This window comes from Anopheles arabiensis, chromosome 2 (genome assembly GCF_016920715.1).
Source record: "Anopheles arabiensis isolate DONGOLA chromosome 2, AaraD3, whole genome shotgun sequence".
In the NCBI taxonomy this organism is placed as follows: Eukaryota; Metazoa; Arthropoda; class Insecta; order Diptera; family Culicidae; genus Anopheles; species Anopheles arabiensis.
Window position 1 is genome coordinate 33356444 of NC_053517.1, and position 20453 is coordinate 33376896.

General features: G+C 49.6%; 6 protein-coding genes across 8 annotated transcripts; 2 read left to right on the forward strand and 4 right to left on the reverse strand.

Moving 5' to 3' along the window:
- Positions 1-168: 168 nt before the first annotated feature.
- On the reverse strand, positions 169-1637 carry LOC120908680 (26S proteasome regulatory subunit 4-like). Its single transcript, XM_040319934.1, has one exon. The coding sequence runs from the start codon at positions 1535-1537 to the stop codon at positions 221-223; it is 1317 nt and encodes a 438-aa protein (XP_040175868.1). The 5' UTR covers positions 1538-1637; the 3' UTR covers positions 169-220.
- A 902-nt stretch (positions 1638-2539) lies between these two features.
- Positions 2540-3287, forward strand: LOC120893978 (probable 28S ribosomal protein S6, mitochondrial). Its single transcript, XM_040296245.1, has 2 exons — positions 2540-2683; positions 2766-3287. The coding sequence occupies exons 1-2, from the start codon at positions 2639-2641 to the stop codon at positions 3171-3173; spliced, it is 453 nt and encodes a 150-aa protein (XP_040152179.1). The 5' UTR covers positions 2540-2638; the 3' UTR covers positions 3174-3287.
- Positions 3288-3358: 71 nt separating this feature from the next.
- Positions 3359-8307, reverse strand: LOC120893977 (myb-binding protein 1A). Its single transcript, XM_040296244.1, has 3 exons — positions 8185-8307; positions 7864-8127; positions 3359-7791 (listed from the first exon to the last, which is right to left on the reverse strand). Exons 2-3 carry the CDS (start codon positions 8056-8058, stop codon positions 3793-3795), a joined length of 4194 nt encoding a protein of 1397 aa, XP_040152178.1. The 5' UTR covers positions 8059-8127; positions 8185-8307; the 3' UTR covers positions 3359-3792.
- Positions 8308-9883: 1576 nt separating this feature from the next.
- Positions 9884-15326, forward strand: LOC120898111 (eukaryotic translation initiation factor 4H-like). Of its 2 annotated transcripts, none has more exons than XM_040303507.1 (4): positions 9884-9997; positions 10984-11280; positions 11641-11909; positions 12591-15326. In XM_040303507.1, the coding sequence occupies exons 1-4, from the start codon at positions 9966-9968 to the stop codon at positions 13118-13120; spliced, it is 1128 nt and encodes a 375-aa protein (XP_040159441.1). In that variant the 5' UTR covers positions 9884-9965; the 3' UTR covers positions 13121-15326. The 2 variants fall into 2 exon arrangements, with proteins under 2 accessions (XP_040159441.1, XP_040159442.1); XM_040303508.1 differs by having other exon boundaries at positions 11641-11828.
- A 532-nt stretch (positions 15327-15858) lies between these two features.
- LOC120898112 lies at positions 15859-17828 on the reverse strand. Of its 2 annotated transcripts, none has more exons than XM_040303509.1 (2): positions 17757-17828; positions 15859-17696 (listed from the first exon to the last, which is right to left on the reverse strand). In XM_040303509.1, the coding sequence occupies exon 2, from the start codon at positions 17648-17650 to the stop codon at positions 16886-16888; it is 765 nt and encodes a 254-aa protein (XP_040159443.1). In that variant the 5' UTR covers positions 17651-17696; positions 17757-17828; the 3' UTR covers positions 15859-16885. The 2 variants fall into 2 exon arrangements, with proteins under 2 accessions (XP_040159443.1, XP_040159444.1); XM_040303510.1 differs by having other exon boundaries at positions 17750-17823.
- LOC120898110 lies at positions 17796-20087 on the reverse strand. Its single transcript, XM_040303505.1, has 3 exons — positions 19041-20087; positions 18874-18957; positions 17796-18724 (listed from the first exon to the last, which is right to left on the reverse strand). The coding sequence occupies exons 1-3, from the start codon at positions 19424-19426 to the stop codon at positions 17920-17922; spliced, it is 1275 nt and encodes a 424-aa protein (XP_040159439.1). The 5' UTR covers positions 19427-20087; the 3' UTR covers positions 17796-17919.
- Positions 20088-20453: the final 366 nt, after the last annotated feature.

The following is a 20453-nucleotide window of genomic DNA, read 5'->3' on the forward strand; positions in this document are numbered from 1 at the left end:
CATCTTAGTGAGGCCAGTTCCACTAAACAGATGCATGAAGCATGAGGGAATAAGGGAGGGCATCATCACTACCATTTAAGTATATTTATTCGATAAATGAATTGATCGTTTCCATTAATCGATCGATCGATCGCGAACTACAAAAATGAAATGCCAAACAGAACTACCAACATTTTCTCACAAACGGTATTGATTTATTTATGGGTTGTGATCGCGGATTTTACATATAAAGTCCCTCGGGCGTTCCCTCCTTTTTCCGGTAGAGCACACTCTCCTTGGACTTCTTAAAGTCCTCGTTGGTCACCTTCATTCGGCGCTCCCGCAGCGCCATCAAGCCCGCCTCCGTGCAGATGGCCTTGATGTCCGCGCCCGACAGATCGTCCTTCGCCATGATCAACTCCGACAGATTCACGTCCTCCGCCAGCGTCATACGGGCAGTGTGGATGTTGAAGATACGTCGCTTGGTCTTCTCGTCCGGCAGCGGGAACTCAATCTTTCGATCAATACGCCCCGGACGGATCAGCGCCGGGTCGAGCGTTTCAATACGATTCGTGGCCATGATTACTTTCACATCGCCGCGCGAGTCAAACCCGTCCAGCTGGTTGAGCAACTCCAGCATGGTGCGCTGAATTTCGCGCTCACCGCCCGAGTTGGAATCGTACCGCTTCGTTCCGACGGCATCGATTTCGTCGATGAACACGATCGACGGGGCGTGCTCCTCGGCCACACGGAACAGCTCGCGCACCAGCTTGGGACCGTCGCCGAGATACTTCTGAATCAGCTCCGACCCAACGACTCGCAGGAAGGTGGCGGACGTCTGGTTGGCCACCGCCTTCGCGAGCAGCGTTTTGCCCGTGCCCGGCGGTCCGTACAGGATCACACCCTTCGGCGGTTTGATGCCCATCTCCTCGTAGTACTCGGGGTGCGTGAGGGGCAGCTCGACCGATTCCTTGATCTCCTGGATCTGCGTGTCCAGCCCGCCGATGTCGGCGTACGTTTCCTGCGGCGCTTTCTCCAGCTTCATCACCGTCACCATCGGGTCGGTGTCGTCGCCCAGCACTCCGACCACCGCGTGCACCTTGTGGTTCAGCAGCACCGAGCAGCCCGGTTCCAGCTGGTCCTTGTCGACGAACGACAGGATGCTGACGTAGTGCTCGCTGCCCACCGACGTCGACACGATTGCGTGGTTATCGTCGATGATCTCCTCCAGCGTGCCGACCGACATGGGCGACCCCCGCAGGTCGTCCACCTTGGAGCGCTCTTCCTCGATCTTTTCCTCCTGCGGCTTCAGTCTTTCCTGGTTGCGGATGAACTCCTCCTCCATCAGCAGATAGTCCTTGATGCGCTCCAGCTTGAGCAGCTTCAGCCGGCAGCGCGTGTGTGGGGTGACCTGGGGCAGCTTGAGGGCCGCATCGGGTCCCTTTGCCTTGCGCTTCTTTTTGCCAACCCGCGTCGGGATCGGTGGCTCGTACTTTTTCTTCTTATCCTTATCCTTATCCTTGTCCCCGCCGCTTCCCGCTGACTGGTTTTGGCCCATTTTGCGAACCTCTTTTCACTGCTGTAGTTGGCAAACAATTAAATCGTAGCGAACAAGGAACTACAAAACAGAGACGAGCGTGACAAGTCAAAAACGACGTTTGACGTTTCGAGCAAAGGGTTTCCCGCAAGGCAAAGCGAGGGTTTTTGACGTTCGAAAATAGCTGCATCTCGCTCATTTTCTCTAGCCATCCTTTACTCGCTCACAATGCTTGTTTCGAAGTGAACTTTTGTGCACCCTCTCACACTTAAGTACAGGCCCCCACCCTCGGCAGTGTAGTGAATTAGAAATGCACAATTTTGTTGATATTTTGCATTGAAATTGACTACAGTTTCGTGCAAATGTTATTAAAATTAATGAGTACGGAATGCCGTAGCACTGCTGCACAACGCCGTTTAAAGTGGGCGCACGCCCGCAGCGGTTATAATACGAAATATCATAAAATAATATTGCCACCGGAAATGCAAAGCTTACAGCTTTTTACTTATTTGAGTTCAACCTACACCTACGCTTGTTTGATATAGCTTCGTAGCCATCAAACGGCAAGGCACGCGAATAGCCTCGACACAACTGGGACGAAATGAATACATTAAAAAGTGAAAAAATCAATACTAACTTTCCCCATTCAACAGATTCCCTCAGCGTCAAGATCATCCACAAATGAAGATGTACAGTCCAAAAAAGCCACAACCGACTCTGCTGATGCAATAGCGAAATATGTATGAGCAAGTGAGGGAGGAGGCCGTTAATGAGGCGGGGGGAGGCAGTGGAGTGTATTTTTTGCCATTTAATTTTGCCCACCAACACAATCGCACGCGAGGTTTTTGGCGGCCATCCTAAACCCTCCCAAACCCTCGATCGAAACGTAAAAAACCGTCACAATTACTTACAAAAAGCGTCGCCAGCGAAGGGAAATTTGCACCGATGTGGAGCGTTGGCGAGCTCGCGAAAACAAAATCCCCCAACATAGTGAGATGTTTTTCTCACCATCCTCTCACTGCTGTCAAACTCACATGGCAGTGTTGTTTTGATCAAGCAGGATTAAATAACACCCGGCACGGCATCCTGATCGATCCTTCCATTAGCTCCGATTTCTTCGCGATGCCTACGTACGAGCTGTCCGTCATTCTGCGGCAAATGTCCCGGGTAAGATACAACTCTTGAAAGTGGTGCAAATGCAGCAGCCGTTACAGTTAACCACACACATCAACGCCTCTTCCTCCAACAGCCCGATATGGTCGCCACGCTGAAACGGACCGCAACTGCTATCTTCGACAAAGGCGGCATCATACGGAAGCTGGACAATTTGGGCACCAAACCACTGCCATTCAAAACCAGCGCCCACGGTCTAGTGCATCGGACGGGGTCGTACTTTGTGTTCAAATTCGACACACCACCGTCCGCCATCGACGATCTGGACGAGGAGTACGGGCGCGATGTGGACATCGTACGCAAGCGAATCTATCGGGCGGACGTTTCGCAACAGGAAGAGATCACCTGCACGCTGCACGAGGAGCTGCTGCCGCCCGCGTACCGCAAGGACGTGCAGAAGATGATCGCGACGGCCGAGCGCAACAAGACTAAGAAAGTGTTCCAGTACAATACCGGGCTGGATTACTATCCTTTCCAGAAGTGAGCGGAGCAAATCGAAGCGGAGGATAATAGGAACGAATTGTAAACCCCAATTGTGTTGTGGTTTGATTTTCTAAAGTAGAACTTTAACAATATAATTTAACGGTTAAACATAGGATCAACGGAGAAGCTTGTTGTCTGGAGCTGAATGTTAGGAAAGAAATCGAAGAACAAAAAAGCGTATAATGCTTCGTATCATTTCAAGGGGTATTTTAAATTTATTCACTGTATAATGTCCTAAAATTTACACACTATAATGTTTAGGTGCCGGCTCACACCTTAAATGAAATAAGTGGGGACTACGCCTCATACTCTGCTACCTATCTAGCTGGGTTCGATCGTTCGTTCCTTTCTGTAGGTCAATGTTATGTCTCGCTGTATGTTTATTCGCCCTTAGATATGAAAAACAGAAATTAGAAACGTTTGCATGGGTACAAAAACCCAAACTATACCACAACAGTTCGGATGCCCTCCCACAAAACAGGAGAAAGCGTTCCAAATTATTGACGAGCGATATTTAATGATTTTCACATTAAAAATGCTTAACTTAAACAAGTTGCGCCTCACGCTAAAACTCCCGCGTGTGCATGCACACACTAACATCTGTGTGTGTAGTGAACGTTTTACTCTATCTGTATAGCCCTCGCAAACGAAAAATCTTCCATGCCTTCGGAAGCGGCCTGCAACAAGGCCTCCTTTCGCCGCCGCTTTTCCTTCTTAGACGATACGCCGTCTTCGCTGGCCGCACCATTCTGCACTATCTTGTCCTTCTTGCGCTTCCGGTTGGTTGGCTCTTCAGTGACTTCCATCCCTTCCTCGCCGTTCTCATCATTGTGCTGCTCCTCTTCTTGCGCGTTTCCATTGGCAGCACTATGGCCGTTTGTCGCTTTGCCCTTCTTTTGCTTGCGCTTCGCCTTACCCCCACGTTCTTCGGTTTCCTCTTCAGCTGCACTACTATCGTCGTTTGCACTGTGGCCGTTCAGCAGGTGTGGAGCATCCTCTTCCTCCTCCTCCTCTTCCTCTTCCTCCTCTTCATCGTCCTCCTCTTCCTCTTCCTCCTCTTCATCGTCCTCCTCATCGTTCGTTGTTTTCTGTGTTTTGTCCTTACCCTTTTTAGACACGGTGGTGCCGCCACCAGCACCGTTTGTCGCTTCCACCGCATTAAGCCCGTTCTCCTTCAGCAACGGCAGTCCTTCGTTGCTGATCGGGTTCAGATGCCAACGTTTACAGAACTGCCGATAGGTGGCCATCGTTTGGGCGTTAAGGGCGAATAGGCGCATCGACTGTATCTGCGTGCCGATAGTTTTCCAATTGAGCAGAGACTGTTGCTGGTTTTTAGTCGCCTTCTTGCCGTTGCTACCGGCAACGGATGGGGCTGCTCCTAGATGCGATGGAAGACGTTGCACTTCGCTCAGCACCAGCAGCAGCTCGTACAGTTCGTTCTGTCCGATGGTGCGATCGCCAGCGACAACTGCAGCCTCCAGTTGCGCCACGTACGGTGCGATCCCGTCGGTACAGATCGTCCGCAGCTCACCGGCCGAACGGGCCTGATCCGCGTTCAGCAGTCGGCGATTCCGCAACAGCTCGCGCAGCAACTGCAGTGTCTGTATTCGGCGAATCGCACGTACAGAGCCTACCTGCAGCCCACCGTGCACCAGCTTACCGGTCAGGTGCCACACGCCGCTCCACTGCATCTGGAACAGGCTCTGAAACGCGCTGAACGCCAGCGACGGGTTGCGGTTCGTGATGAACTCTTCCAGCAGCTCGCCGAACATTCTGTCCACCGCGTTGGGACCACTGGCACCACCGGCTGCCGCCTCCTTGCCCAACACCTGGCTGCAGATGACGATGAACTGGCACGCCTTCAGCAGGTACTCGTTGCGCTCCGGGAAGGCGGCACCCTTAGCGACCTTCTCGATCAAATCGCGCAGTATCTGTTCCAGCTGCTCCGGCCGCACGTCCTCCGCGTCCCGTTTGAACTTCTTGATGCGGTTCAGCGTGGTGAAGATCTGGCGGTAGCGCGTCAGAATCGACCCGTACTTGGACTCCTCGCGCAATGCCACCGGCAGCATTTCGAAGATGTACAGCATCAGCTCGAGGCAGAGCAGCATGTCCGGTTCGTGCTTGAGGTACGCATCGACCAGGTCGAGCACGCGCATCCGGAAGTGCGTCAGCACGATGTCCATCTGCTTTTCCGCCTTCGTCGGTCCCTTTCGCTTGCGTGCGGATTGCTTCTTGCGGAACGCCCGGAACGCTGCCGTTAGCGCTTGGTCCAGCCGGCGTCCCTGCTCCTCGTCCAGTTCGTCCAGATCTACCGATTCGGTGTCGGTTTCCGGATTCGCTCCACCCAGTGCCGTCTGTATCGCTGCCCGCATGGTGTCCGTAATGTTGTCTTCCTCCTCCTCGTCTCCCATTATGTCCTCGTCGTCGTCCTCATCGTCTTCCTCGTCGTCCTCCTCCTCATTGCCATCCCCGTTTGCTGCGTGCTTCTTTACGCTTTCCTCCTCATCTTCCTCTTCTTCATCTTCTTCCTCGCCACTGTCCGTGGAACCATTTTCGTCGTCCTCCACCTCTTCCGCCTCACTTTCATCCTCCTCGCCCGGTACCGTCAGTGGGTTCGATTTGTCCTTCAGATTGATCACCGACAGAATTTGATTGAGCGCCGGAAGCGTTATCTCGCTCGAAAGATGCGGAAACAGGTGCGCAATCACGTTGCGCAGCAGGTGTGAATTTTGCGAAAGCAGATTCAGGAACAGATCCACCACCACCTCGATCCACTCGGGTTCGGCCGGTTCCAGCTCGATCGTCAACTCGCTGGCCCTCTTCTTCTTCCTACCACCGTTGGCATCCCCATTGCTACCCTGGCGCCGCTGCTTTGCCTTCTCCTCGATTCGCTTCATCACGCACTCGAGCTCCTCGATGGAGCTACACGCTACTTCCGGATCGCTAAACAGATGCAGCCCCATGTGCATCAGCAGTATGTGAAACACCGTGTCGCATTGCGTTTCCGCTGCGTCGCCTACGGATTGGCGTTTTTTGCTTTTTTGCTTCTTGCCGACCGGCGACGATTCGCTCGTCACCGTAGCAAACATCTTATTCCAGCAGGACATCTGCTCGTCGGTCAGCGCGCTGCGCAGACACTTGGTCCCGTGCGCACGCATTACCTCGTCCACATGGCGTACGATCGAGAACAGGAAGGCGCGCTCGACCGATAGCTTCGGATGGCGGTGTTGAAGCGAGCTGAAGAACAGTCCGCGCATCGTCTTCGCCAGCTCGGCAGAGAGTGCTTTGTCCTGTTTGGAAGCCTTCAGCACACTTACTCCGTCCGCGGAGTAAAACACGCCGAGTGTGAGCAAAAACTTTACCACCTCCTGGTGCCACCCCTCCGCCTGTCCTTTGTCATCCGATTGTGTGGTCAGCTGACGGAGGGAGAGCAACCGCTGCAGCATGTAGGCAGCGTACGACCGCTCCCCGTTCGTGCCCGTCGCCGCGTCATCCAGTATGGTCGCCTTCAGTTCACTCCCCACGGTGCGTAAGCTTTCCGCTGACAGTGTGGTGAGCAGATTGTGCAGCAGCTTGCAATTCGCGTACTTCTCGATCAGAACACTACCCGGGGCATGCATCAGACGGCGCAGCGTTTCCAGCCGAGCGCTTTCGTCCTGCATCTTGGGATAGGTTTGCAGCAGTGCGGCGCACACTTCCTGGTACAGGTTGCGCACGTCCTCGCTGTACTTGTTTCGATTTTTCAGATTGTTGACGAGAAACTTTACAAACGCTGGCTGCAACACTTCCGGCACGAGGGTGCCATCTTCCAGCAGGTTGAAAACCGATACCACCAACCGTAGCACGATGATGTCGCGGTGCTTCGGCTTGGAGCCGCGGTTCTCCTGCTCCAACACGGGCACGATGGCGTCACGCCAGAACGGCACCAGCGTATTTAGCTTGTTCAGTTCCCGCAGCAGACACTCGTAGAACGGGTGATTGATCCCCATCGTGCTGCCAATGCCGAACAGCAGCTGCGCCAGGAAGGGAAAGTTATGCTCGTGCAGCAGCTTCGGGGCACCGAAGTTGTGCTCGAAGTACTTTTGATTGATCAGCTTCTTGTGCGGCCCGGTGGACAGCTGCAGCAGAAAGAACGCCGAATCGATCGTGTGCTTTTCCTTCGGCACGTTCAGCACCGGCTCGAACACGGGCCAGAACACTTTGGAAAACTTGGACGCCTCGAGCCGGTTGGCCAGCTCGTTCAGAAACGTGTACACCAGCGGTACGAGCATTTTGTACATGTCCTTCTTCAGCGTTTTCAGCACCGTTTGCAGCTCCAGCTCGGACGCATCGTCGATCAGGCCCGACTTTATGATGGCGCCGCAAACGAGAATCTTTCCGATGCGCAGCTCGAGCGGAGTTTTATGCTTTTCTTCCTCCCCTTCCCCAAGCTCGGACTCGGTGAGCTCCGATTTCACCAACGTAAATAGTTCCGTAACCGAGGGGCATTCATCCTCCCTGCCGCGCAATCGTTCCAGCAGCCCTACGAGCGCGGTGAAGAAACCGATTCGCGAGTCGTTTTGCATCGAACCTACGCCGCGGACCAAGCGCTTCAGTGCGTATGCAGTTTCGGCCGTTTTCTGCGAAAGAGATCAAAAGGATTCATTTGGTTTGGATTTCGCACGAGAAAACACACGCAGCTCATAACCTACAGGAACAACGGATTCTTCCTCGGCATCGTCGGTACCGTTGTGCGGCTTGATTTTCTGGCCATTGCACAAAAACTCGATCAACCCGCAGGCGCCTTTTACCCGCGCCTCATCGTCGTCGCTGACGAAATGCTTGAAGTAGCCGAACACCGTTTTGTCCATCAGCATGCCAGCCTTGCGGCCGGATTGCTCCTTCATCGTGGCACCTTGCGGGAAGCACCAGTAACACGATCGGGATTATTAGCACACTTCTGCAACGGAACGATCCTGCAGCGAACGAACAAACTAAACAACGTGCACAAACGATGGCAAACGAATAATTACACAATATTTTAGCGGCCGACACGAAACCACACACACCGGGCATACGACGATGGCAATAGATAGAAACCATGTGCTTGAGTCGCGTTTTTTTATATAGCACAACTGTCAGGAGAACCACATTTCGAAGAAAAATAATCAAAATTCGGAACACTCTCCGGCAAACAGCACAACGTGCTGTCAACATGCAGGTGGAGGTAATTTTTCTTCGAATAGCACCGTGGGCTGGGATATTTTGCCCCGCGCAAACACAGGGTGGTGATTTCTTTCCTTTTCAATAGCAACTAAATTTTGCATTGCAAATATAAAAAAATATGTAATTATTTACTATAATTAAAAATATGGAACTTTTGAGTACATTATGCAATAATGATGCAATCTTCTGATCAAAATTAAGTTACTAATTTTATTAAAAACAAGAAAAGATGTTTTAATTAGATCAATAGTGTCCTCGATAGCGATCGATTAATGATAAATCGTTTGATATAAAATATTTCTCTGAACATATCAAGGAAGAATTTTCTTCTTCTTTGACGTTGGGCCATCGTTGTTGGTCATGGCCTACCTGTACCACACACCAGTGGGCTTGGCTTGACTTTCAGTGACTTATTGATAACCCACAGAAGGATAGGATAGTCCAAGATCTATTAAGGAGAACAGGTCGATGCAGAGGCCGTTGCTAGGTTGCCATTTTTAGCTTGCGTTTGACAGTTTCATGAAAAAGTGTTTACAAACAAATAGGCAACAGTTGCAAGCCGTATTAACGACTTCTTAGCACACGTTATTGTGTTTTCCGTTTTCTTCGCCCCAATAAAAATATACTTATACCTATGTGTATATTCGGGCACGATTTAGTGTATATTGTCATACTTCTTATATTTCATTCGTTTGTCACCATATTTACTCATTTACGTAGTATCTTGTATTTTGGCAAAAGGATGCTGAACAGGCATTCGAGGAAGACATTCTCCTGCTGAAATTGCTTTAAAACATGTAATATTAATGGTTTTGTATTACATTGACCCAAATGATTACCCTGGTTTTATAGTTTGGTTAACTTACCTGTAACACACACACACAATCACAAAAACACACCAATAAGAAGTATAAAACAGTAGCACAATGTGAAAACTATTCTCGTTTACAATTTATAGAATCTATTACAATGAAAACTATACTGGCTCAACCAACAATCTCAATTGCACAAACACGTATACGTGGGTACTATGATTGCCTAACGACGTTTGTAAACAATGTTCAATTTAACTGTCAAAATTTTCCCATTGCTTCTTGTCACTTTACTCTATGTGCTTCGACCTGTTCTCCTTAATAGATCTTGGGATAGTCATTCGGGTCTTGAACCCATGACGGGCATGTTGTAAAATCGTTCGAATTGACGAGACCGTTCGTTTTACGAGACCAGCCCTTCAAGGAAGGTTACATAGCTATAAATATATCAATTGATGGTATGAAGTTGTAGATGACATACTGTAGACTAAATTAAATACATCTTAATCTACTTTTTGTGTGGGTATGATTCTGATTTATGAACATAGATCACAATGAAATGTAGTTGGGTATGCTGCAAATTGTAATCATTGGCTTGTAAATTTAGCTTGAAACACAACGGTTAAAACCATGTTTAAAAAAACCGTGCAAACGACCACTGTTCGACCACCGTGCGATAGGACCGGTTTGACAAACGTCAACTGACAGCGAAAAGAAAAGGAAAAGGATTTTCTAGACTCGCGACACCACGCGCCTGCCTTAATCGCAAATATAATATGGCAGGCAGAGGTACACACGATAATAATAGGTAAATGAAACGGGCCCAATTTCATGGTAAATCTGTGCCGATATCTGTGCAACGTGTTGCAAACGGTGGCGAAAGAAGGTGATCACACATTGCACTAGTAGTGAGGCTCGGTCGCTGGCCGCGGTCAGCGTGGCAGGTGAAAGCAATCGGGAACACCGACCGACCGAACGACCGCTTTCTTGGTGCAGCACAAACTCGTGGTGGATGATGTCTACCTGTGCTTGACGGATTGAGCCAGTGGGGCGAGTGTGTGAGGGATACGGTTTGGGGTGGTGTGTATTGCTGACGAACAACCAAACGCCGGATGAGCGGAGGTACAGCTGGAAACGATGGAACCGTTCCGAAACACGGATGTCATCAATTTGAGCCGCTCAGGAAAAAAAGCCACCATACCGCGAAAACCAATCCCAACGTGGAAAGTAATGTTTTGTTTGTGTGCTTTTGGGGCAGAGCAACTACTACTATGCATGCGCGCATGCTGATGCACAGGCACAAACCTGAGCGCTGGGACGCGCCTCGTGAGAATGCTGAAAACCGACCGCCCTTGCCTTGAAATCGAATACTAATACTGGATGTGAAATATAAAGCTGCCAGTTTCGTAATATGTGCCGGTGAAGGAAACGCATGGAAAGCCGGAGACTTCCAAAAGGCTGCAAATTCCTCGCCACCATCAGGAAGTGGTCGGCGGCAGTGGCAGCGGTTGTGCTGCTAAAAACAAAATATATTACCGACTATAAATAGCCTCCGTCACGGTCATTATGCCGGGTAGCTGCAGCACATACAGTAGCCAAATTAAAAGATGCAAACAATCAGCTTTTTCCGGATTCCTGTTATTTCCGATTAAATTAGTGCAATTGTTCAACAGCCCCAGCCACGGTTCCCTTACATATCTTGCAATTTGTGCAACATGAGCGCGATCCTGTGAAAGTGGTACGAATTTAATACTAATTTACCCGTCTTCTCTTTTCCCCTCCTCCTTCGCACAGATATGGAGATCGGGCCCGTAAACCGCTCCCGACGGAACCACCGTACCTTGCGTACGTCGGCAACCTTCCCAACGGGGTCGTGCAGGGCGACATTAACGCCATCTTCAAAGAGTACGCGGTGAAGAGCGTGCGTCTAGTGAAGGACAAGGAAACGGACGTATTCAAAGGCTTTTGCTACGTCGAGTTCGATACTCTCGAGGATCTGGAGAAGGTGCTCCAGCTGGATGGCATGATAGTGCTGAACGATCGACCGGAACCGCTGCGGATTGATGTGGCCGAGCAAAAGAAGAACGACCGGTACGTATTCGAATCGATTGTGGCAAATCGTCAAATTGAAGGGCAGAAAGGACCACCTTCCCTCAATCCCTCAGCCGTTACGTCATAGTGTTGAATGTTCGCACGCAGATTGAAGCGATTGGACATACAAGTCTGCTATCGATATCGGTTTAATCTTGGTTTGATCTTTTGATAGCACACAATGGCTGCCACCTGTGCATTATCGCTTTAGGCTGGCCGATTCTGCACAACTATACAACACTGCTTTCACCAATGTCTACTATGCTTAATACGCTTTTTTATAGCATATAGCAGTTTCTTGAGATGGTTACTGATCGATATGTTTTTTTCTTTTTTTCTTCTCTTTCCCTAAACCTAAAGTGGAGGTTTTAACAGGCGCGGTGGTCAACAGAATCGTGGCGGACCCGGTGGACCAGGCAACGGTGGTGGCGGCGGCGGCGGCGGCGGTGGCGGTTTCAACCGTGGCGGACCTAACCAGATGAATAATCGGCCGATCGGCAGTGGTGGTGGTGGTGGCGGCGTCGGTGGCGGCGGCGGCGGAAGTGGTGGTATGGATAGAAATTATAGTAACGATTACTCCCGAAACGATTACGATAGAAACCGCGGTGGACGTCCGAATAACTATAATGGTAAAGACCGATCGTCCCAGCGGTGTGCCGATCGCATCACATCACTCTTGCTGTTGTACACCTTACTGTAGACATTGCGCGAGCTTGCCTTCTGCATGATTATTATTATTATTATTGATACTGTAGCTTTCGTGTAGTCTAGTCGCCCTATCGATTGGCTGGGAGTTTGGAATGGAAAACTAATCCTCAAGTGTCGTTGTTTAACATTTGAGCGCTTTTCTTTCTTTTCATCCTTTGTTTGTTAGTTTAATGGGCCATTTTGATGCGTTAGTGCGTACTAGGACAGTAGGTTCTCAAACGACGACCATCCATTAAGGGAGGTTCCAAGGAGTTTTAGCTGCACGTTGTGCGATTACATTTTTATAATTTTCTTTACTATAATTTCAGACTAGTATTTTCCCTTTTTCATGCTTATTGTGTACATTACATTCTTTTTGTTTAAATTTTAGTCTATTTCAAAACGATCGTTCGCGAGCACGCTGCATTCATTGTTTGTCGTGTCGCTGTAACGCTGTGTAGCACCACAAAGGGAATGTCAATTTCGTATCTTCGTTTGCACTGTTGATTTCTATATTTAATCCGTTTCTTCATTGCTGCTTTATCGAAAAAGCCTTTTGCTTTCTTTCCTCGCTTATTACAACACTTTTCTTTCTTCTTCCCTTTTTCCCCCAAACGCCACAGACCGGGCACCGAACCGAGGGAGGTACGGAAACTTTGGCGACGAGCGGGATGGCGGTGGTCGCGACGAATGGAGCCGCGATAACGATCGCGATGGAGGACGGGACGGGCGTGGCGGTGCTGGTGGTGGTGGTCGCTACAACGATCGCGACAACTACGGTCGCGACGATGGCAATAGGTACGGCAATTATGGTCGTAATAATCAATACCGAGACAACGACCGAAGAAAAGACGCTGCGCCGTCCAACTACCCGCCACCCTCCAACCCCAATCTCAACATGGAGGAACGGCCCCGGCTGAAGCTGGCCCCGCGCTCGACGAACGCGCCGCTGAACGCGCTGGCAGAAACGAAGCAATCGGCCGCCATCTTCGGCAATGCGCGGCCACGCGAGGAGAAGCTCGGCGGTCCGGAAACTGGGCGGAAGCACGCGAACAGCGTCGGCAGCGAGGGCAGCAGTGCGGACGGTGGTGGCAGCGGCGGCGGCGGCGGTGGCAACAGTGCATCCTCCAGCGCAACGGGGGGCGATAATTAAGAAGAGGAGGGAAAGACGTATGCAGCACAGCTACAGCTATCGAGAGCGAGACGGTGAAGAAACACAATGCGCACTATCGGAAATGGATGAGAGTTACGCTGATCACAGTTGGCTGTTGATGCAAGTTACGATCTACGGGCGGCGATCGAGCGGCTCCTATTTGGTTACTAAGTGTTCCGTATTGCCAGTATGCCGTTCCGGTGGTAAAAAATAATGCATATTTCGGTAGAGCTTTTGGCAAAGTGGTGGTGCACACTACCACCACCATCCCTTTCCTCCTGCCCAGTAAGTCTGAGTTGTTGTGGTCCCTGTTCGGTGGGGAAAGGTAGATCCTTTTATCTTTGTGTTTGTGTGTGTGCGTGTGTGCGTGCGTGTGTGCGTGCGTGCGTGCTTTAGTTTTTCCTCCCAGTTCGTTCTTTCTTGTAAGCAAATCAAACAAACAAACAAATCAACATTGACGCAAACACACAACTAACCAAGGGGCATCCCTTGGTTTTTTTTCTTCTTCATTCAGTGGCTTTTTCGTTGTTACAACAGGTCTCCCCTCTCCATGTACACTTCCCTATTTTGTTGTGTATGTATAAAATGTACCCCTTTAAAAACAATACAGTATGCAATCGTGGCGTTTTTTTAAATGTTTTACTATCTCTTTCTCTCACTTCCCCCCATCGTACAGTGTAAGTTTCCATCTCCTACGATAATGGAGGCAAGTGTGGCATTATAATCAGGGCTGATGATAGCGTAGGGCCGGTGTTGAAATTTTAGCTATGTTCAATTGTCCGTTCCAATCTATTTGCTACAGTTACTCGGTATCCGGCGAGACCCGGGACGTCTATCCATTTTACTACAGTAATCACTTACACAAAGACAAACGAACGGTGTGCTGCGCCCCGATTGTGCGTCGATTATTACTACGCGATCGATCCTAAGACGTCGAAGCTGCAAACAATAAGTAATCTGCGTATAATTTTCACAAATAAAAGAGAGATCAAGAGACACAAACATGTGTTTGCAGATTGATTGCGGAAATATTCACGTTCCGGAATGATGCGGAACAGCTAGCGCTGGCGAGGAGAAGGGCTTGTGTACATGTGCGAGCGACAATAGTATCATCGCTGCTGGCAAAGAAAGACGAAACGGCGGAATGTGTGGAAATTGGCGGAATCGGTCGATTCATACGCACTCAAACCTGTCGAAATAAGTAGCAGCACATCCGTTTCTTATGTCCGAGTCGTCAGTTCTCTTCCTCCAGTTAATCTCCCAACTTGCCCCGTACTTCGGGCATTTAAGGCGAAAATAGCAATAGTAAAAGCATTACAAAAAATGAAAATGTGTTCGTCGTTGAAGAAAAACACGAACATGAAAACAATAGAACAACGTAAGATTGCACAGCTCATTATTTTCCCTACGGTAAAGCACACACGGCAAAACAAGACAAAACAACTAAACAAACAAACAAAATTTTACAACCACCATCTAGGGGCCGCGTACAAAAACAAAAAAAAAATAAGATGAAAGGAGTGAGATGATGAAATGCGACTCAAAAACCTGCTGAGCGACGATAAACCGCTAATCTTTAAACACAATAATTTATATCCAATTCGTTTTGTAAGCTTTTTTCTACGATTTAATACTTGCTGCAAATCCAATGATAACGGAAACGCTGGATACAAATTACAAATAATACTTGATAATAACAATTATATACATTTATTATGGTACGCTAGTGATGTGGCGGAGGGGAGGGGTAGTGTGTGGGTGGTAACTAGAGTTACAGAGGGCCACCGGCCCCAGACCGGTCGGATTTTTTCTCTGCTCGGCGGGCGGGCGTCAAACACAGGTATTTAGCAGTAAAGCAGTAGCGCCACGGACAAACAGTAGCAGCAGTAACATTTGCAAATACAGCCCCCTTTATGCTTAGGGAAAATGAATAAAACAAAAAAAAGCAACCATATAGCAACACACTCGCGCACTCATTTGATGTTTTGGAAATTATTTGGCAAATCACTACCGAGAAGCACATGTTTTCGAGAGAGAGAGCAAACAAACCCAAACCACTCGCACTAAAAATCATCCAAACGACGCCATACGAGATGAGCATAAGCTCCTGGGAATGATGTTAAATCTAACGGGCACGTGGGGCAGCGCAATGGTTGATTCGCGTGCGCCAAAAGGAAAGCTTAACCAAACCACAAAAAAAAAAAAACAAATAATGAATGATGATGCTTAATGCTAATGAATGAATGGTGGAATGAATGAAAAGCAATCTAATGTGCTAATTTAATATCGTTTCGAACGAGGAAACGAAAGATTTACACGAATCTGGGTAGAAGCCAGATCACTCTCCTTGCTAAATCAGGATCAAACAACATGTGAAGCAAACGAATCCTCTCTGCATTCTCGTTGAGCAAGCAATCTTGATGAAAAAGTGCGAACTTTCTTTTACAAAAAAAAACATTTCTTTCCAACCGGTTCCTAACGTTCAATAGGTGGTTAGGCAGGCAGGCGCAAGCACACCGCGACGCTTAATGATGTTTTACCGAGTTAAAACACGCTCGAGCGTAACTTTATACATGCTTATGGGTTTTTTGTTTCTTCATCAGGTGTCTCTCGATTTAAGGGTTGTTTTGTTTGTTTGGTTTTTTTTTTTTTGGGTGTAGTTCGGCATAATACCGCACCGTCCTCCTGCTATCCGTGGGGAAGGTGCGGGGCTGTGCAGAAGTGACTGGAATGTAATATCGTATAATAATGTAACGTTTATTTGTTCTGCAGAAAAGAAAATAAAACAAATCCTACTAAAATCTATAATCCAACTATGTTGACCCAACCGTGTGATGAAAATGGGAGAAAAAAACGGCGCGAAAGAACGGGATTTGAGAAAAACAAACGCATCCCGTAATTGAATCGAATGGACTTCCCGAAACGATTCCCAGAACACAGCAAACCAGGCAACCTTGTACTAAAATTGCTACACTTTCTATTGCTCTATTGAATGGAAAATGGTTACTTATAGTTTCTTAAAATTCTTAAACACAGTTAGTTAAAATTTCTCCATAATGCAGAAGTTTTGCTCCAGACATCCGGGATAAGTGATTTAAACGAAGGATCAAGCATCCACAATCACTATAGGCTTAGTAAAGTTTGTTTCTTTCACTCTATTTCTCTATAATGGAACATTTAAACTTGCAAAAGACAGGCAAGTAAAGCTATAAAACGGAAGACTTATTTTCAATTGACATATTGCATAAGAAAATATGAAACGATGATTAAAAAAATTAAGAAAAAAGTCATAAAACTAAAGCATAAACTAAAGCGTAAGAAAGCTTCAGAAAACTGTGAAGCGCCGTTAATAAAAAAAAGGGGGCGAAAGGAATAATTTTGAAGATTCTGCATCGATGGAGAATTGTAAAAAGGAGAAGAAAAGCAAAAAAAAAAACATTTCTAATGTTGAAGGGGTTCCGTTGGTACAAGTAGACAACAAAGGAGAAGATAAAGAAGATAATACAAAACAAAAACAAGAAACCGTAAGACTAAGCAACTAAAACTCCCAAATACGCAAAGCTCACTGATAGGGAATGCCGATGATAAACACCCATTTGCTAAACTACTGCAACCGTGCAGTAACCCGATCAGAAATCCCAAACTACTGTGAACAGTTCACGCAAAACATCAATAAAGTAAATTAGAAATAATCGAAGAAATAAACTACCGCCAGATTGTTGCAGCTGTTGTGCGCGTGTTCACTCACCACTGCGTGCACTTGCTTCATAAATAGCCACGATCGTACGCGTGGCGCAGCACGTCCACCAGCCGGCGCCTGCCGTACTGCGTCCCGATGCTTCGGACCGTCAGTATTTGATCGAGCGGCACCGGTTCCGTACCCTCCAGACGGTCCAGATCCGGCACATCCGACTCGTCCAGCTGGGCCAGCGGGATCGACTCGACCGCAATCCCGCACCCGAACCGGCCGAACTGTTGCAGCTCGGCCGCAAGCACGCTGGCGGGAAACGTCGCCTGCGGATCCGTACCGAGCTCGGCCAGCAGTTCGGCGAACGCGTGATAGTACGCGCTCAGCAACTGATCGTAGTGTGTGTCCCGTAGCGCTTGATCGGTACAGCAGTACACAAACAGGACGAGATCGAGCACGGGCGAGACGAACCGCACCATCTGGAAGTCGATCATGCGCACCTGGTCCGGGCGGAGGAGGAAGTTGGGCAGCCAACAGTCGCCGTGCGTGATGACCGCGTACCGGTTGCGGGTGTTAGCTAGCTCCACCATCATGCCGTAGATCGGGCTGTTCAGGAAGGCCTGGGCGTCGCGCCTGAAGTTCGCCGTGTATCGGTCGGGACTTTCCGTGCACTCGATGTCTAGCGCTTCCTTGCAGATGGTCACGATCCGCTGCATGAACGGGCCGTGCCACGGTTCTAGCGCCGCACTGTAGTACGTTTCCTCGAGCTGGCTGACGATACGTTCGAATGCCTCGGGTTCCTGCTGTTTCATCGCGAACGAGAGGGCGTGAAAGCGTGCCATCGAGCAGATACAGCGCAGACAGTCGGCTAGTTCGACACCTTTGTCTCTGGAGGAGAAAGAAAATCAGTCAATTGGATACACTTTTCCAGAGTAAGAGACCTAAAACCTAGCCAGAAAGCACCGAATTACACCAACACAGAATGGCTAACGTTCTCTCAACACTTGCGTAACAAGTGATTGACGTTTTATTCACTTCAAATTCTTCATCTCTTCTCCATGACAACCATTGGCTACCGCCATCATCATCGCCGCCGCCGCCGCCTCCTGCTCTAATTCAAATAGCCCATATCGGTCGCATGACGGAACATGTCCGTCAGTCGCCGCCGGCCGGCCTGGCTGGCAATCGGGCGCAGGATCCAGAGCTGCTCGATCGGGACCGCCTGCTCGCCCGTGATCTTGTCCAGATCGGGCACCTCCGATTCGTCCAGCAGCGAGAACGGTATCGACTCGATGCCCATGCCGCACCCGAACCGGGCGTACTGGCGCATCTCCTTCTCCAGCTCGGCGCGCGGGAAGACCGTGTCCGGATCGGAGCCGAGATCGCGCAGCATCTCCGCCAGCCCGCCGTGGTACGCGCCGAGCAGATCCTCATAGTGCGCGTCGCGCAACGCCTGGCTGGTGCATGAGTACACGAAGAACGCAATGTCGAGCGCGGGCGAGCAGTAGCGGGCGAGCTGAAAGTCGATCATGCGCATCGCCGGCGTGCTGTCGTGGAACAGAAAGTTCGGCATCCAGCAGTCACCGTGGTTGATGACCGAGTTCTGGTTGCGCGTGTGCGTCAGGTACACCATGTGGTCGTACAGGTCGCAGTCGAAAAACTTCTCCATCGTGCGCTCCAGCTCGGTGCCGGGATATTCGTGCGCCATCGCGTCGCGCGCGATATCGATCTGCACCTGCAGGAAGTTGTTGTACCACGACTTGAGCCGGGCACTGTAGTACGTTTCCTCCACGTGCTGCTGGGCGATCTCGTGAAAGCGGTCCGGTTCCTGTTCCTTCATCGCTAGCGACAGGGCATGGAAGCGGCCGAGCGAGCGCATGCAACGCTTGCACTCCTCCAGTCCGACACCTTCGGCTCTACGGCAGGGTGGAACGGAAGAAAAGGTCGAAATAATTAGACCAACAAAAGGAAACGTAATGGAAAAGGAATGCTGTGTGGGGTGTACGCGTGCTTTACGGAAACATCACTACTGACAGTTCCCTCAAACAGTTTAACGCAATCATACCTCGAAGCCGTCTTGTACCCGTACTGGCCAAGGTCTTCCATCGCGACGAAATCGTTCACCCCGTCCGTGTACGCCACATAGCATCTGTAATGGTCGAAGTAAGAAAGAAAACGCCCATTAGCCTCACCATCAACCCACCACTCGGCCGCCGTGTCCAGTGCACCTACGGGTTAATGTCCTTGAACGGGTTGGCCGGTTTGCGCGCGTCCTGAAAGCGGTACAGCTCCTTCAGCACCACGTTGTAAAAGTTGGCCTCGTTGCGGAAAAAGTCCGCCGACCGGAACGTGTTCCGGCGGCCCACATTCTTCGGGATCGTTTTCACGACCACATTCACCACCAGCGGTTCGTCCCGGCCCGGTTCGGCCGGCTCCCCGGTCAGCTGGATGCGGTACAGCTCGCTCAGGTACGCGTCACCCTTGGTGAAGTTGGTTTCCGGGATCTTCCAGCCCGTGCAGCGCTTCCCGCCCGCGCACCGCACAATCTCGTCCAGCGTTTCCTCCGTGAACTTTGGCGAAATGTCGCTCAGCTTCAGTGCCACCCGCTGCGTGTCCATCGTGGGTGCGTGGAGGGTTTAGCGAGGAAAAGAAACCGTTCCGTTGATTCGCACCAAATTCGCACTGACCACTGACAAAGCTGGTTGCTTCGAGCGCGTTGTGCCGTAAACTGAACGTTATCACAAACTGTTATCGTGACAGTGACTGGGCGGATTTGGGGTCGCACAATTGATCAATTAAAGACACAGAGATTTCTATGCTTGTGGGACGTCGTTGAAGGATGATGGGGTTGCTCCGTGATGCTCGCTACCAGCCGCCGACAGTGACCGATAGAGGGTTTGGGGGGAGGATGGCTTTGATTTGCGGTCAAAATGCGGGCCACATCAGCAACAAACGCCGGTCGGTTTTATGTCGTCAATCTATCTGGGAAGCACACACAAACGCTACGAGATGGTACCAAGAGCACCGTCAACGATAAGGGACGTACACCCCTTGGTGGTGGGGATGATGAATGAGAACAGGGGGGACAGCCAAAGATAGCAATTTGGTGTAGGATACAGGGAAAAAAACCTACACAAACGTAAATGACTTTACCTACACACACTGATATTGTGTGGCTAATTTTTGCCGGCCGTTTTTTTATTATAACTCTGCATTAGATGTGTGTGTATGTTAGTGTGCTTAAAGAAATCATTACAATGTATGACAGTGTGAGTGAGGGTGCGCGCGCGTCAGCACACCCCCGTTGTTTATGTTTATGCTTCACGTGTAGGGGTGGAGATGGGGCTGCCGGCACTGTGTAGGGGTTGCTTCGGTTGCTTCGATGTATTTGTGTGGCGCGCGTGGAAACACGTTTCGGGCGCTAATTTTGAAGCACCCTGTGGTCCCCCGTTTGATTTGAGATGGAGTAAAGTGTGTAAGACGATTTAATGCTTAAATGGGATGTAAAAGTAGGATAAAAATCGCCTCATGTGGATGAACTTTTAAAAACATATTAATTTCATGATTGTGACTAATGATTGTGAAAATAGGGTGTACCGGCACTGAAACCCCGGCAGCATGGTTCCTCCCTCCGCCTTTCGGCCG